Genomic DNA, 15,237 nt, shown 5'->3' with positions numbered 1-15,237 from the left:
GGTTGACTAAAATGGCAATGTTATGGGGTTATACATGGATAGGTAGAGCTATTTGTCTAGCATATCATAACCACCAACCATTCTCTTCACTATAAATCCTAAAAAACGGCACTACTAAGATAGAAGATTACACAACAAATTAAATATTTTCTAAGAGTGCTGATATTATAACTTCATGGGAAACTCAGGAAGATATAGAACTTTATCTAAGAATAGTGAGGAGGTAGGTAAAGAGTCTTTTCCTTTAACAAAACCATTTGAGAATAAAATGAATAGTATGGTGGATCAGATATTCTAACTTTCAGTGGACAAAATAGAGAGGGAATTAACAATGGGGGAGGGTTTAGAGAGTAGGTTGCATTGAGGAATGGGTTTCCAAGCTCTCTGCAGCTTGGGTGCAGGAGATGGGAAAAGGGTCCACATGGGGTGATTAGAATCTAAGAGAATAGGTTATGATCAGGTTTATCACAAATTGGTCTCACTGAGGGGTTGTTGTCTCACAAAAAACGAAATGGTTGGAAGAGGTACAATGTGTGGGGGCAACAGGGAATGGAAAAGGGGGTTGCACAAGTGGAGGAAAGGACTTTGAACTTATGAGCAGAGGTGAACGAGAGTATGAAGGAGGCTGTGGTCAAAAGACTTGGTAACATGAGGCAGGAAAGGGAGGGGCTAGCATGGATAGGTAACAGGAAGGCGGATGCAAGCAGGAAATTCTTAGTCTCAACGAGTAGCTTAGGAAAGAGCAGAAAGAACAACGGTTGCAAGAAAAGATGGGATGGATGGGAATGGTTTTATACCAAAATGAAACTTGGATATCTTATTATCACTTTTGGTGGGATTAAAATCCATGTATTTGTAGAAACTTGGATACATTTAACATGACTAATTCTATAAACAATTAGGAATAAGGCTAAGTATGCTTATTTCTAATAATTTATCTTCATCAGGCCATTAACTTGCAAATTAGAAGCTAGAGAAACGAAGTCTACACTTCCTTTCAGGGTGTGCCTAAGAAGATGAAACAGACTTGGTGTGCTAAAATTATTTCAGAAAAAGTAAAGCATAACCATAGAAATTCTGCAACAACAATCTGATTTACTGATAGATTTGAATTTCATCACTTACAGGTCAAAACTAATCTTAGTCCAAAAGGAAAGAAAAATATGAAATTTAAGGGTATGAGCAGTATCAAAGGAGAACAATTATTGAAAGTATTAGGTTTGCAAAAACAAAACAAGTGATAGGCATGAATTTCTCAGGCAAACTAAAAAGAATGCAGCATTTCTGAGTAATCCTATATTTTGAACTTGGAATGTGTGTGTTAGAATTACACCAAGTCACATTGGAGTTCCATATGGGAATTAAACTATGTTGTGATTCATAATGAAACAAATAAATAAAAATGAGAAAACAAGTACTTTGAGAAAATAAGACCTGTGTAGCAGAACAGTTCAACCTCCATTGGCAACTATCTGATGAAACAGAAGCTATTGCTATAGCCACTTCGACCATTAGTTTGGAACTTCTAAGTGTGTGGAAGCCACTTCCAAACTTCAACTGTTCTCTAAAGAGTCAGAGACAAAAGATATTAATCCATGAATTTCAGTAGCTATAACCCGAGCATATAGAAAAAACATTTCCCCCGTTTGATGGCATGTGACAGTTATATTTAGCATAGCAAATTGTTTATAATCATCTGCATTATAGTGATTGTGAAACTCAGAAACATGAGAAATTATATATGAAAAGACAATCATCATGCTCCGTCTCTGAGCAGAGATGTTGATCAGTATATAGCTTGCAAACAATTTAAAAAAAAAAAAATCTGATATCTAAATAACACACCTGACCAAAATAAGATAATGATGAAGATGCAAAACTAGTGCATATTGGGAGTATTTCATGACTTGATGCTTTGAAGTTAACTAAGTTGATCTGATTTTCAAACAACTTTTTGAGTATAAACTTCTTTTATTTCTTTCAAACTAAAGAACCACAAAAAATCGAAATTCATGAAGATAAAGTAACAAATTATGAAGAGCATGGTTTCAAGCATGAAATTAGTTGGTACAACCAAAAGGTGTCATTTCAATTCCTGACTAAGTATGATACTATGTTGACATGAGTAAATGTCATCATGTCATCCATATTGACAGGTTAGATAGTATTACTATTTTGGTTGATATCATCAAGACTAGCCGAGATAGGAAAAAATTCTCATGACCCATTATTTATCTATGAGTCAAAAGAAAGAGATAATCCCTTTCCAAAAGAGATGGGAGGGAAAGAGCAAGAGCACCAACCACAGCAGAATGATGCCAAAGTCAAATCAAGATGCATCCATCTTCTATGCATGTATCATTGTGGTTCCAATTATCCCAATTCAAATCTAACTCTTACCCCTATTTATTTGGAACGACAAAAAAAAAATAAATAGAGAGTTTTTCGCAAGGAAAATTTTCTAGCGTGGACGGTCTGGTGCACAAGATTCCCGCTAGTGCGAGTCCCGGGGAAGTGTCAGATCATATTGGATCTATTGTACGTAGTCATACCTTGCATTTTGCAAGAGGCCGTTTTCGCGACTTGAACCTAACGCGGGCAAGGTTTAAAATCTTGACCCGTGCCGAGGTTTCGGTCTCAGACCGGAACGATACGGTTTCGGTATCGTATCGTGTCGTGCCGATACAGTTTTAATATATATATATATTAGCTATATAGGTTGTATTAATGTTATGTAACCATATATGTAAAAACTTCTAAAATAAAATTAGACATTTATATCAATAAAAATGTGTTTTATAGGTTTAGGAACTAAGAATTTAAAAATAGAGAAGCTAAGTATTATAATATTTATTCTTTCAAATCTCAAATTGATTCTAAGATAAAAAAAATATTATCTATAATAATTATATAAATTAACAAAAATCATAATATATATAATAATTATATAATTATAGTTTATAAATATTCTAAATAATATTATATATATATATACATAAAATCAAATATATTTTAAAACATTTATTTATATTTTATTTTTTTTAACAATTAATTTTTTTAGAATTATTTATAAAATTTTAAAATTATTATAAATTTTCAAAATTATTTTAAATTTATAAAAATAATTTAAAGTTTGTTTTTAAACTTATTTTAAATTATATATTTTTACTTTAATTTTTTTATAATTTAAATAAAATAATAAAAATATAAAATTATATATTTTAATTAGATCAATTAATTAACCATTTTCTTTAATTAATTATTAATTTATATAATATAAAACTATAATTTATATAATAATTAATTAGAAATTAGAAATTATATATAAAATATAATAGTTTTATTTAAAAGTTTTAAAAAACCCTAATGTTTTCCTCTCCCATCGCGATTTTGCTCTCGCTGCCGCCTCACCGCAGCCACCGCCGCCGCCGCCTCACTGCAGCGTGCCGCTTCGCACCGATGGTTCGAGGTAGGTCTTCATCCCCAAATTGATTCGTTTTTTCTTCTTTCTTCCTTCTTCTTCTTCTTCTTCTTCTTCTTCTTCCTTCTGTTGCGCCCGCGTGACACACGCGAAATTGTTGTGCGTGCGGTGCCAATCCCGAGTCAGAACGGTAAAAACCGCCCGTTTCGGGCGGCACGGCTCGAGACTTATTTCCATGAACGCGGGACCTCAAGGTCACATGGCAGCAACTTTACTATTGCGCCAAGGCTCCCCTCCCAAAATTTTCTAGCGTTTATTTTATAAAAAGAATGAACCACTCATCCTTTTCATTGTTTACCTATTATAAAATAATAGACAGATGGATTTAAGAAATCCATCCGTGAATCATTTTTTGGATATTTTTTTATCCACCTAAATTAGATGAACTTTCTGTTGGTGCAGCGAGGCCGACAAGAGGGGGGTGAATTGCCTGCAAAATAAAAGTATACCCTCCTCGATTCTTTCAACTCAAACAGTGCAATAGTAATAAAGTAAATTAACAGAAATAAAGAAAAAGACTCAGCAATTAACTTGGTTACAACCAAGAAAGTTGTTAATCCAAGGCAGTAGAAAAAGCTCTGAAAGATCTCCTTCTCTGAAGGAGGAGAAACCTTTTACACACTAGAAGCTCAGAACTATTGCTAGAAATGAATACAGAGTTGATTGCTTGATTGATTATCAATTTCCTAGCTCCAAGGGCCTTTATATAGCTCCTGGAAACTCTATCTCGAGGGTCCAAGGCGCCTCTAACATGGGTTCAAGGCGCCTCGAATAGTTTGACCGGATAAAATTTTATCCGAATCCAAACGACAACTTTGGCTGGGTTTGAGGCGCCTCAAACAGCCTTAGAGGTGCCTCGGACTGGGTCTGAGGCGCCTCCAAGCTGTCTGAGGCGCCTCCAAGCTGTCTGAGGTGCCTCAGACAGTGCAGGCTGCGGAGGCGCCTTCAGCACTTCATTAAAGGCGCCTCCAGCTAGCTTTCCAGCTCCTTTTGACTTCCTTTTGGCTTCCGATGCTCCGATAGCTTGGGTGATTGTGGCCAACCGGAATAGGGCTCACCCGAACCCAATTTCCTGCCTTTTCCTTGAGCAGGCTTCCGTCCCGGCTTCTCATCCCTCGAACACCACGTACGTTCTTCTCGTCCACCGATGTACTCTTCCGTAGCTCTCTCGTCCTTTGGACGCACCGATCCAGTCGGCTCTCTTCCCGTGCCATCCTTCTCGCTAGCTGCGTCTTCTGCTCGACTTCCTGCGCTCCTAAGTTCCTGCGCACTTAGACACAGGGATGAGATAACTAGCAGGAACTAACCTAACTTGGTTGATCACATCAAAACACTCACGAGGTCCAACAATCTCCCCTTTTTTGATGTGCATCAACCCAAGTTCAAGTTAGGGAAAAAACAAACAAATAATAATTTTAAGAAAAATTACTAAACTAACAGTTTAAGCACAAAAATTGCAATAATATAATTCGCAACATAAATTAGATAAAAATTTTAATTTTCTTAACTCCCCATAAACTTGTACTTAACTCTTCCTCTTTGATCACAGCAAAAAGAATGGGGTAAAAATAATTTAAGGGTTAAAAAAAATTTCTAAGTAAAAATTTTTTTTCAAAAAGATTTGTCTAAGTTAAAATTCACTTTCAAAATAATATGTAAAAAAATAAAATTCTAAGTCAAAATTTTATGCAAGAAATATTTTTCTTGGTATAAAAATATTTTTGAAGAATTTCCAAGAAAATGTTTTAAAAAACTTTTCAAAGCATTATATAATTCTAATTTTAATGCTTTACCAGAAAGTTAATTAAACATTGTATTTCAATATTTTGGTTTCTAGGTCGTGGCGAGGCACTAGGCCTTCTTAGTTATTGGAGTAACAACCACTTCCTTAGACAAAACCTCATAAAAAAATTGTAATGTTTAATTTTTTCGCTGAAAGCGTTACCTTTTAAAAAATTTAATCTAGCACAGATTTTGGAATCCAGTAAAGGTTTCTACCTACTGGATTAATCAAAAATTTAGGGGGTATATAATTGTTGGGGACTTTTCTAAGTTGCCCCTGATTTTTTCTAATATACCAATTCAATTTCTCGTAAATTCTAAGTTTTGATTTTGGGAATTTATTTAAACATGTATTATTATTTTTCAATGTTTCAAATTCAATTTTCAATTTTTCATATTCTAATTTTAAATTGTCAAATAATTCTAATGAGCATGAATTTTCTAGTTTCATTTTCAATTCAGCGTTTTCTTTTTCTAATTTTGCTAGATCTTTCGTAAGCACTTTGATAAATTGAAAAGATTGAGTAGGGGTAAGATCGCGTACCTTACTTATCTCACTTGGTGATGCTCCCCCTTTATCGTATCTTTCCTCTTCTGATTCTTCCCCTTGATCTATGCTCATCTCTGAGTCTGAGTCATCTTCAAAGAGATGGTTGGCCATCAATGCCACTCCTGAGAAGCCTTCGATTTTTGACTCGGAGGATGAAGAATCGTCCCATGTAGCCTTCAGACTCTTACGTGTAGAGGACGTCGGTCTCTGAGGTTTCTCCTTGTGTTTTTCTTCAACTTGGGGCAATCATCCTTGATGTGCCCTTCCTCATTGCAGTTGTAGCATCGGACCGTCCTTTTGTTGCGTTGATGCTTCCACGACTGCGATTTAAATTTATTAGTTTTAACAAATTTATTTAACTTTCTTACCAATAGTGTCGCTTTAGATTCGTCGATGGATGCTTCGGAGTCGGGATCGTCCATCTTAGCTTGTAGGGCAACGTTGAGTTTTGACTTTTCTATAGGTTCTGCAATTTGAGACTCGTGAAGTTCAAATGTAGAAAATAAACTTTCTAAACTACTTACCTCAAAGTCCTTAGAGATGTAGTAAGCATCTACTAAGGACGCCCACTCTGGAGTTCTTGGGAAGGCGTTGAGCGCATATCGGATGGAATCTCGGTTCGTTACTGACTCGCCGAGATTTGTTAGTTGCGTTATCAGCTCCTTGATTCTAGCTTGGAGTTGCGCTACCTTCTCGCCGTTGTTCATCCGGAGATTCGTCAACTGGGTCCGGAGGATGTCGCGCCTTGCTAGCTTCGCTTCTGAGGTGCTTTCGTGGAGCTCCAGGAATTTTTCCCAGAGATCTTTAGCAGAGTCGTAGCTTCCGATCCGACTTACCTCCTGGGACGGCAGAACACTGAGCAGGTGGAATTCTGCCTTTCCGTTAACCAAAAAATCAGCTTGCTCCTTCGTCCAGTTGTATTCTTCCTTGTCTTTGGGGGCAGAAAAACAATATTTCATGATTAGAAGTATATCAAATTCAGTCTTAAAAAATACCTTCATTTTTTGCTTCCATGTAGCGAAGTCTCCGTCGAATTTCGGGGGATGAATGTTCGCCATCGTCTTGATCTTTATGCTTCAGTCGGCGGTTCGTCCTTCTGAGGCTGTCGGGCTCTAATACCACTTGTTGGTGCAGCGGGACCGACAAGAGGGGGGTGAATTGCCTGCAAAATAAAAGTATACCCTCCTCAATTCTTTCAACTCATACAGTGTAATAGTAATAAAGTAAACTAACAAAAATAAAGAAAAAGACTCAGCAATTTACTTGGTTACAACCAAGAAGGTTGTTAATCCAAGGCAGTAGAAAAAGCTCTGAAAGATCTCCTTCTCTGAAGGAGGAGAAACCTTTTACACACTAGAAGCTCAGAACTATTGCTAGAAATGAATACAGAGTTGATTGCTTGATTGATTATCAATTTCCTAGCTCCAAGGGCCTTTATATAGCTCCTGGAAACTCTATCTCGAGGGTCCAAGGCGCCTCTAACATGGGTTCAAGGCGCCTCGAATAGTTTGACCGGATAAAATTTTATCCGAATTCAAACGACAACTTTGGCCGGGTTTGAGGCACCTCAAACAGCCTTGGAGGTGCCTCGGACTGGGTCTGAGGCGCCTCCAAGCTGTCTGAGGCGCCTCAAACAGTGCAGGCTGCGGAGGCACCTTCAACACTTCATTGAAGGCGCCTCCAGCTAGCTTTCCAGCTCCTTTTGACTTCCTTTTGGCTTCCGATGCTCCGATAGCTTGGGTGATTGCGGCCAACCGGAATAGGGCTCACCCAAACCCAATTCTCGACCTTTTCCTCGAGCAGGCTTCCGTCACGGCTTCTCGTCCCTCGAACGCCGCGCACGTTCTTCTCGTCCACCGGTGTACTCTTCCGCAGCTCTTTCGTCCTTCGGACGCACCGAGCCCTTCGGCTCCCTTCCCGTGCCGTCTTTCTCGCTAGCTGCGTCTTCTGCTCGACTTCCTGCGCTCCTAAGTTCCTGCACACTTATACACAGGGATGAGAAAACTAACAGGACCTAACATAACTTGGTTAATCACATCAAAACACTCACGGGGTCCAACACTTTCCTACCTATCTCACTTTTTCTCACGCTGGCGACCCAGGGGCCTTGCGCTGTCGCCTCGCATGGCCCTGTTGTGAATTTTTATCTCATATTTTTTTATCTTGAATTTTTATCTTGTATTTTTATCTTCCCATCTCTTTCCTTCCTCTTCTCCTTTCTTTTTCTTTTTCTTTTCTTTTTTCTTTTTTCTTTTTTCTCTCTTCTTTCTTCCTGGGGATTCTTTTCTTTTCTCTTCCTTTTTCCTAAGGATTTTTTCTCCACCTTGGATTCCTTTGTTTCCTCAATCCACGGCTCGAAGTAAGGAACATTAGTGAGTAAATATATTTAAGAGGATATAGAGAACTCAATTGCAATAGAAAATGTCTTGATAGCATTGTTTAATTTGATCTATAAAAAATACTCGATCTCACTAGAATGAGAAGTATAATAATCTTTGTTTAAGATGTTTGATATTTTTCTTCTATAGAAACATGGATGGTCAACTAGAGGGAAGGGGAGAATAGGCATTGTAGTTTGATTTCATGTTTTGATCTACAAGACGATATTAATACTATGGAAACATAAACAAAACCCACAAGACAAGAAGACAAACCGAACTTGACAGTTTAACGTTGTTCGAATTCCTACTCCATAGCCTATGACCTGTTAGATCGGTCACTCATGAAAAGCTTCTATAGTTTTCTCCTTCTTGGTCTTCCTACCAGAGGTGAAGAAACCTCTTAAAATGAAAGGATTAAGAGGATTAGAAAATGAAAGCAAATAGGAAACCTAAGGCTTCTATTAGCCTCGATCGGCTCTAATCCACCGACCTTCAAAGCCTCCCAAAACCTCCTTTTAAAGCCTTGAAATCATGTTATGAGATTGTTTGCCACCTAACGATCAACTGTGTGTGGCCATTAATCGACTGCTCCTCGTGATCCTGTCGATTAGGCGACTGATCCTCTAATCAACTAGAATTCTAACACTAGTCGACTACTCCAAACCACAAACCTCAATTTACCACAACTTCAAAGTTTTGGTTTGCAGTCAGCTAATTGTTACACTTCAGTGAACTCTACCACCAGTGGATAGATGTCCATCATAAGTAGATTTGTCACTCTTATACTTGAATCCATTTGGGGTATTGAGTTTCCTAATCAGTTGTTGACCTTGACTACGACCTCCTAAGGTTAAGTACTCCTAAATTGAGTTCTAATCTTTTCCCCCATGTGTACAAGTCACTCACTTCTCACAGGTCATTGGAGACCTACCCTTACAGCTTGACTTCGCCTCAAAACCCTTTTTATTTAGGCCCCACGTCCTTGGATGCACCCAAGCCCATGACTCCTCTCCATACCATCCTTCACACCTTTGCCTTTGAAGTTCTCTTCCTTCGACCATCCTCCTTACTGCATCGATACTCTACAATCTATGAACCTCGAACCATCGAGCTACCAACTTGGTTGTGCTAAGTTAATGCTCCAGAGTTATACCATGTGTGTCCCCGCAGTCCCTACACACTCAACACACACATCAAATACAATAGATAAAGCTTAATTTAAACATTTGTCAAACATTAAAGTCACATCGAACCACTTGGGGCATAATTGCACTAACAGTCTCCCTCTTTTTAATATTTAGGATTTCATTTAAACTAGAGGCACCAACAGCAACAACAAAAAAATGCTAATGTATATGCCATAAATGCAATATCATAGATCGAGACCTATTTCTAGGCTCCCCCAGACCTAAGCTCCCCTTTGAGCTAGGAATTTTCCAAATCCACAATTAATGGAGAGCAAGGTTCCCATAACATATCGTCACATCTCCCTTTAATATCAAATCAGGTTCCTCTTAATCCCAACATAGGAGAACCTTACAATGAGTAGAACAAGGTTTCCCACTTAAACTTGTTTTCTCTCTCCCATTGTCACACAATAAAAGATACACCAATATCTAGGCTCCCCCAGACCTAAGCTCCCCTTTGAATTAGGAATTTTCCAAATCCACAATTAATGGAGAGCAAGGTTCCCATAACATATCGTCACATCTCCCTTTAATATCAAATCAGGTTCCTCTTAATCCCAAAATAGGAGAACCTTGCAATGAGTAGAACAAGGTTTCCCACTTAAACTTGTTTTCTCTCTCCCATTGTCACACAATAAAAGATACACCAATAATGTCCTAGCTGTTGGTTACATGCATCTATAATGACCCTTAGCTTGCATTCAAAATCCTCCATTGGTTCTTATGCATGAATACCAAGTCCGATGGTCAACTACTCTCAAAGATGATCAACACTCTTGGCCAAAATATCATTTGACTTCTTGAACTTTTCCAGTTAACTGATGACCAATAGTCAACAGCTTTTGAAATAATGAACTGTTGTTTCTGAACAGCTCACCCAAGCCAATTTCTAAAATGTATTAAAAATTCCACAAACCTCTTAAAATTCACAAATTTTGTGGAGATGTTTGGCGCATGGTTTTGTGGCCGAAAGGTCCAGAGTTCGATCCTCGGGGTGTCATTGCCTGGGGTTAACATCCCGACTATGCACTTTCAGCTGTGTACCTGCATTTACCTCCTTCCATAACCGTGGGACCGGCTCTAGGGGGGCCGCTGATGTGGCGGTTCCACATTTTTTTTTTGAAAAATAGATATTCTCCAAAATTCCTTACTATTCCTAGGTTTGACATAAAATTCAAAACTAGCTAAATGATTCAAATGAACTTAAAGTCCTAATTCTAGTTTCCATCCAATGTATTTTCCAAACCAAAACTAAAACACACCATTGCATTAGTTTATTTGGCATCTCATGAAATTTGATCATAATGTCATGGCTTATAAACAATTTTCATATTTCTCTTACATGTCTCTCCCCTCAATGTAGCAATACCAAAGGGTTTAAATTCTCATTATCTCCAAACCCATTGGCATATCCTATGGACCTTTCTAGTATCCCAAGCATCCTTATCTTGAAATCTAAAGAATACGAGTCCTAATTTGGCTCATGGAGCTCCCCTTGGAACTTCCACCCTTAGCCGCCTTCCTAGATCCGAATGCTACCATGGCATGCTCCACCCTTGGATTCTTGCCCATTTCATAGTCAAATGATACTCTATGGTAGGAGGGCTTTTCAGCCATTGACTTACCAACATGAGGTGATAATAGATAATCTCGAATCTGATTGATCATTCCTAGGCATTTTCCCTCCTAAAGCCATATTTAAATTCCTAGACTCTTTTACAAATTTCTTTAAGGTTTTCTCTAGGTCCATAAACTTTGCCCTCAATGCTTAGTTTTTCACAGTGTTCTAAAAGGCATCGCCTAGGCGGCACCTAGGAGGTGCCTAGGTGGTGGGTGGCTGGCCACCACCCTGCCTTTTGCAAAGGCGACGCCTCTAGGCGTCGCCGCATTAATCGACCACCTAGGGCCGCCTAGGCAGGGGCGGACAATTAATTTTTTTATTTTGATTTTAATTGTTTTAAAAGAATTAAAAGAAAACCTTTTTAAAAAAAAAGAAAATTAAAGATTAAAAATTTTAAAAATTAAAATGGGGAGAAAATGAAATCTCTAAAATCTATATCTCCTCACGAAAGAGCATTGGCTATGGTGGAATGTATAAAAGATGATGAGAAATATGATCCGGGTAAGAACTAAGAACTAAGTAATAATTGCTTACTTTATTTTGTAATTTCTATTGCTTGTTTCTTAATTTTGCTTATTGTTATTGTTTGATTTGTTTTTATTTAGTTGGATGGTGATATCTTTTTGGAAATGGTGTACCTAAATTACAAATGATGGTTAAAAAAATCCTTTCTTTAACTATAAGTTCTTCGGGTTGTGAGAGAAATTGGAGTACTTTCGAGGGAGTAAATACTTAATTACTTATTGTGTACCGTGTAGTAACTACTAATTACTAAATGTCTAAATATGTATTCAATATTAATATTTTTCTTTAATGTAGATTTATACAAAGAAAAGAAATAGGCTAGATATCAGAAGGTTGAACAATTTAGTCTTTGTTCAATTTAATGCCAAAGTCATAAACAAAAAGAGAAGACAAGAAGAAAAAGGAGTTGATGTGCTACTTGCTAGTGAAGTAACTATTGCACAAGAATGGATTGTTGACGGTGGATATGAAGATGTTGAGACAAATATTGAAGATGTAAAAGAATTTCATGAAGAAGAATTTGTATCGGATGAAGAAGACGAAGATGCCATGGATTTTGAGTTTGAATCCGAGACATCGGAAGCGTTGAAGAAATATGTAGATGAACTAGAAGAAGAATTAGGGATATAGGATTATAGGAGTTATTTTGTGTACTTTTGCTATTTGCATTGTATGTTGAACAAATTATACATATTTTGATTAATTTTAGATATTGTAAAATATTTTATATATTTTTATAATTATTTAAAATATTTTGTAGAAAAAATTTGCCAGGTGGGCGAGTGGCCGCTCGCCTACCGCCTAGCGCTTTTTAGAACAGTGGTTTTTCAATTCTAGTTTTCGAATTCTAGAGTTGTTCTCCTCTTTAGACAATTCTAAACCTATTCTTAGGCATGTGTTTATCCTTTTTCAATGGCTTGCCTAGGTTTCCAACTACCTTCCTATCCTTGGGTAAGGGTAAGGTAGTCCTATTATGAACCTTTGTCCTAGGGTTATGATGATCATTTACACTACACTTATGATTCTTGAAACTAAAATTCTACATAAATACAACAACAACAACAACAACCAAGCATTATCCTACTAAGTGGGGTCGATTATATAAATCCTCTTATGTCATTGGGTTTTATCCCTACTATATCATCTATATTTAAATAAATGTTATCTTTTTTTATTGTTATTAAGTCTTCTTTGTCTTCCTCTTTCTTGTTTAATATGCATATTTATCATAATTTCACATCGCTTAATTGGAGCATTCATTGGTCATCTAAGAACATATTTGTACCATCTTAGACATCTCTCAAAGTTCTCTCTCAATAGACTCAATCTTGACTTTCTCTAATGTTCTTATTTCTTAGACTGTCCATCCTTGTATATTAGCACATCCACGTTAACATTCTCATCTTTGTGACTCTCATCTTCTTCTCATATGCTTGAGTCATAATTCAACATTTAGCTCTATAACATAACAGGTTTAACTATCATTTTATATAACTTCCCTTTAAGTTTTAGTCTTTTAAAAATATTTTACGATCACAAAGAACACTTGACGCTCTCCTATATCCCAACCATCCTACTCGTATTTTATGTAAGATATCTCTCTCTCAACCCCGCTATTCTTTTGTAAAAATAATCCTAAATACTTAAAGCTCTCAATTTCAGGTAATTCATCATCTCCTATCTTAACAATTAACTTATTATGTCCAATATTGCTAAACTTAAATTCCATATATTTTATTTTTACTCTACAAGTCTAAATCTTTCGCTTTCAGTGTCATAGGTAAATAAATATAATATTTTCTACTATGCATGAAAGAATTAATTCTTAAAATTGAATTTATGTTACGAATTAGCTTCCCTTTTACCTTTGGAGCTCCCCTTGACTCGGGCCTCTAAATTTCTTCTCCATTCCTTTAAATGCTTCATTTTCTCAATTTCCTTCTTCTTTGGGCACTTTGTGTGATAATGACCCTTCTCCCCACATATAAAGTAAATGATACACTTTTTCTTCTTCTTTTCTTCCTTATTCCTACTACTTGTAGTTGAAACATTGCATGATTCATTAAATTTAAGATCCACCTTTTCTTTACCTCTTCCTTCATGAGTGAGCATCGATTCTTGTAATATCCATTCTCATTGCACCCAAAGTATATAATATACTCTTTGTTCTTCTTTTACATAGAGGTGCTTGAGGCCTGGACTTTTACAATCTCCTCCTCAATCAAATTTTGCCCTTCCCACTTGACTCTCATTCTCATTGACAATGAGTTCACCTTTCCTTTCTTCTTTTCTTGTGGATTTTTAGACTCTTCTCCACTCTTCTCCACAATTGTTTCCTCATGAGCTTCCTCTTGATTCGGGAATTATATGATCTTTTCCCAAAGATCTTTAGCATTTTTTTACTCCCCTTCCTTGCCCAACAAATGGTTAAGTAGAAGCAAAATTTTTGACAATATACCTTTCAACTCCCCTTCCTTGCCCAACTTGAGTTGGGTTCAGTCACTTAACTCTCATAACTCATTGGAGACTTACCCGTGCAATTTAACTTTATCTCGAAATCCTCTTCCTTCATACCCCACGACCTTTGGATGCACCTAAGACCATGACTCCTCTCTATGTCATCCTTCACGTCTTTACCTCTGAAGTTTTCCATCGTCCTCACTACCTCGATGTTCCTCGCCATGCGGTCCCTTGGAACCTTCTCCAATATATGAACCTAGAGCCATCAAGCTACCAACTTGGTTGTGCCAGGTTAATGCTCCAGAGTTGTTTCATGTGTCTTCCTGCTATTCCTGCAAGCTCAACACACATCAAATATAACAAACAAAACCTAACTTAAATCGTTAACCCAAACATGAAATCCAAGATCATACCGGACCACTTGGGGCATGATTGCACTAACATATGCAACATGTTACTACAAAATTTTAATTAAATTGATTTTTCTAATTATTATAAGCTTATATTTGAAAGTAAACAAGCTCAGTGAAAGAGAACTATAGGATTAAAACTCATTGAACTTTGACTTGGTCTTAGCATGCTTTTAACTAGCATTTGCAATATCAAGTCATGTCACTCGACACGGCCTACATTCAATTTGGTTGAAGGATATACAAAGGCATATGGAAGTCCTCGTCCGGAAGCACCGAAAGAGGGAAATGAGTACAATCGAAAAGTCAGGACAAATTTAACACGCTACACTTTCCTTTATGCAAAAATTAAGTACAAAATGAAATTTTGTTACCCAACACTTATAGTTTTAACGAATCGATCTTGATGTTGGACGGCTTCTCAACAGCAGTTGAACGCAGTAGTGTCGTCGCAAAGTAGCAGCACGAAGTCGGAGTAGTCGGAGCGTCGCAAGATTGCGTAGAAGCTTGTAAATGAGGTGTACTTGAGTATTATTGAAGCCTTGGACGAGACACCCTTTTATTGAGCACTGAAGGCGCCTTCTATAGCACTGAAGGCGCCTTCCATAGGCAAAGTTTTATCCCGCAAAACCTGTGCCTTATCGTTGCCGAGGTCTTCTGAGTTATTCGACCGGAGGCGCCTTCCAAACACTCGAAGGAGCCTTCCATGAACAATATTCAAGGCGCCTTCCATTGGCTTGAAGGCACTTTGGGTATTGTTCACCCAAGGCATTTTGTGCACCTTTTGCCCTACAAAATGTGTTAGTCCAACACAAAATATGTAACTTGCAAAACAAAGTT

General features: G+C 37.3%; 1 protein-coding gene across 2 annotated transcripts in view; it reads right to left on the bottom strand.

Annotated features, from left to right (window-relative positions):
* LOC121985370 (NADPH-dependent aldo-keto reductase, chloroplastic-like) overlaps window positions 1-15,237 on the bottom strand; it is a 65,161-nt gene that overhangs the window by 13,717 nt on the left and 36,207 nt on the right. For both annotated transcript variants that reach the window (XM_042538774.1, XM_042538775.1), the window contains exon 15: window positions 1,435-1,564. In XM_042538774.1, the coding sequence (XP_042394708.1) occupies window positions 1,435-1,564 (130 nt within the window). The remainder of the gene's footprint in view (window positions 1-1,434; window positions 1,565-15,237) is intronic.

This window comes from Zingiber officinale, chromosome 5B, assembly GCF_018446385.1.
Source record: "Zingiber officinale cultivar Zhangliang chromosome 5B, Zo_v1.1, whole genome shotgun sequence".
In the NCBI taxonomy this organism is placed as follows: Eukaryota; Viridiplantae; Streptophyta; class Magnoliopsida; order Zingiberales; family Zingiberaceae; genus Zingiber; species Zingiber officinale.
This window is presented reverse-complemented; position numbering and strand designations above follow the sequence as displayed.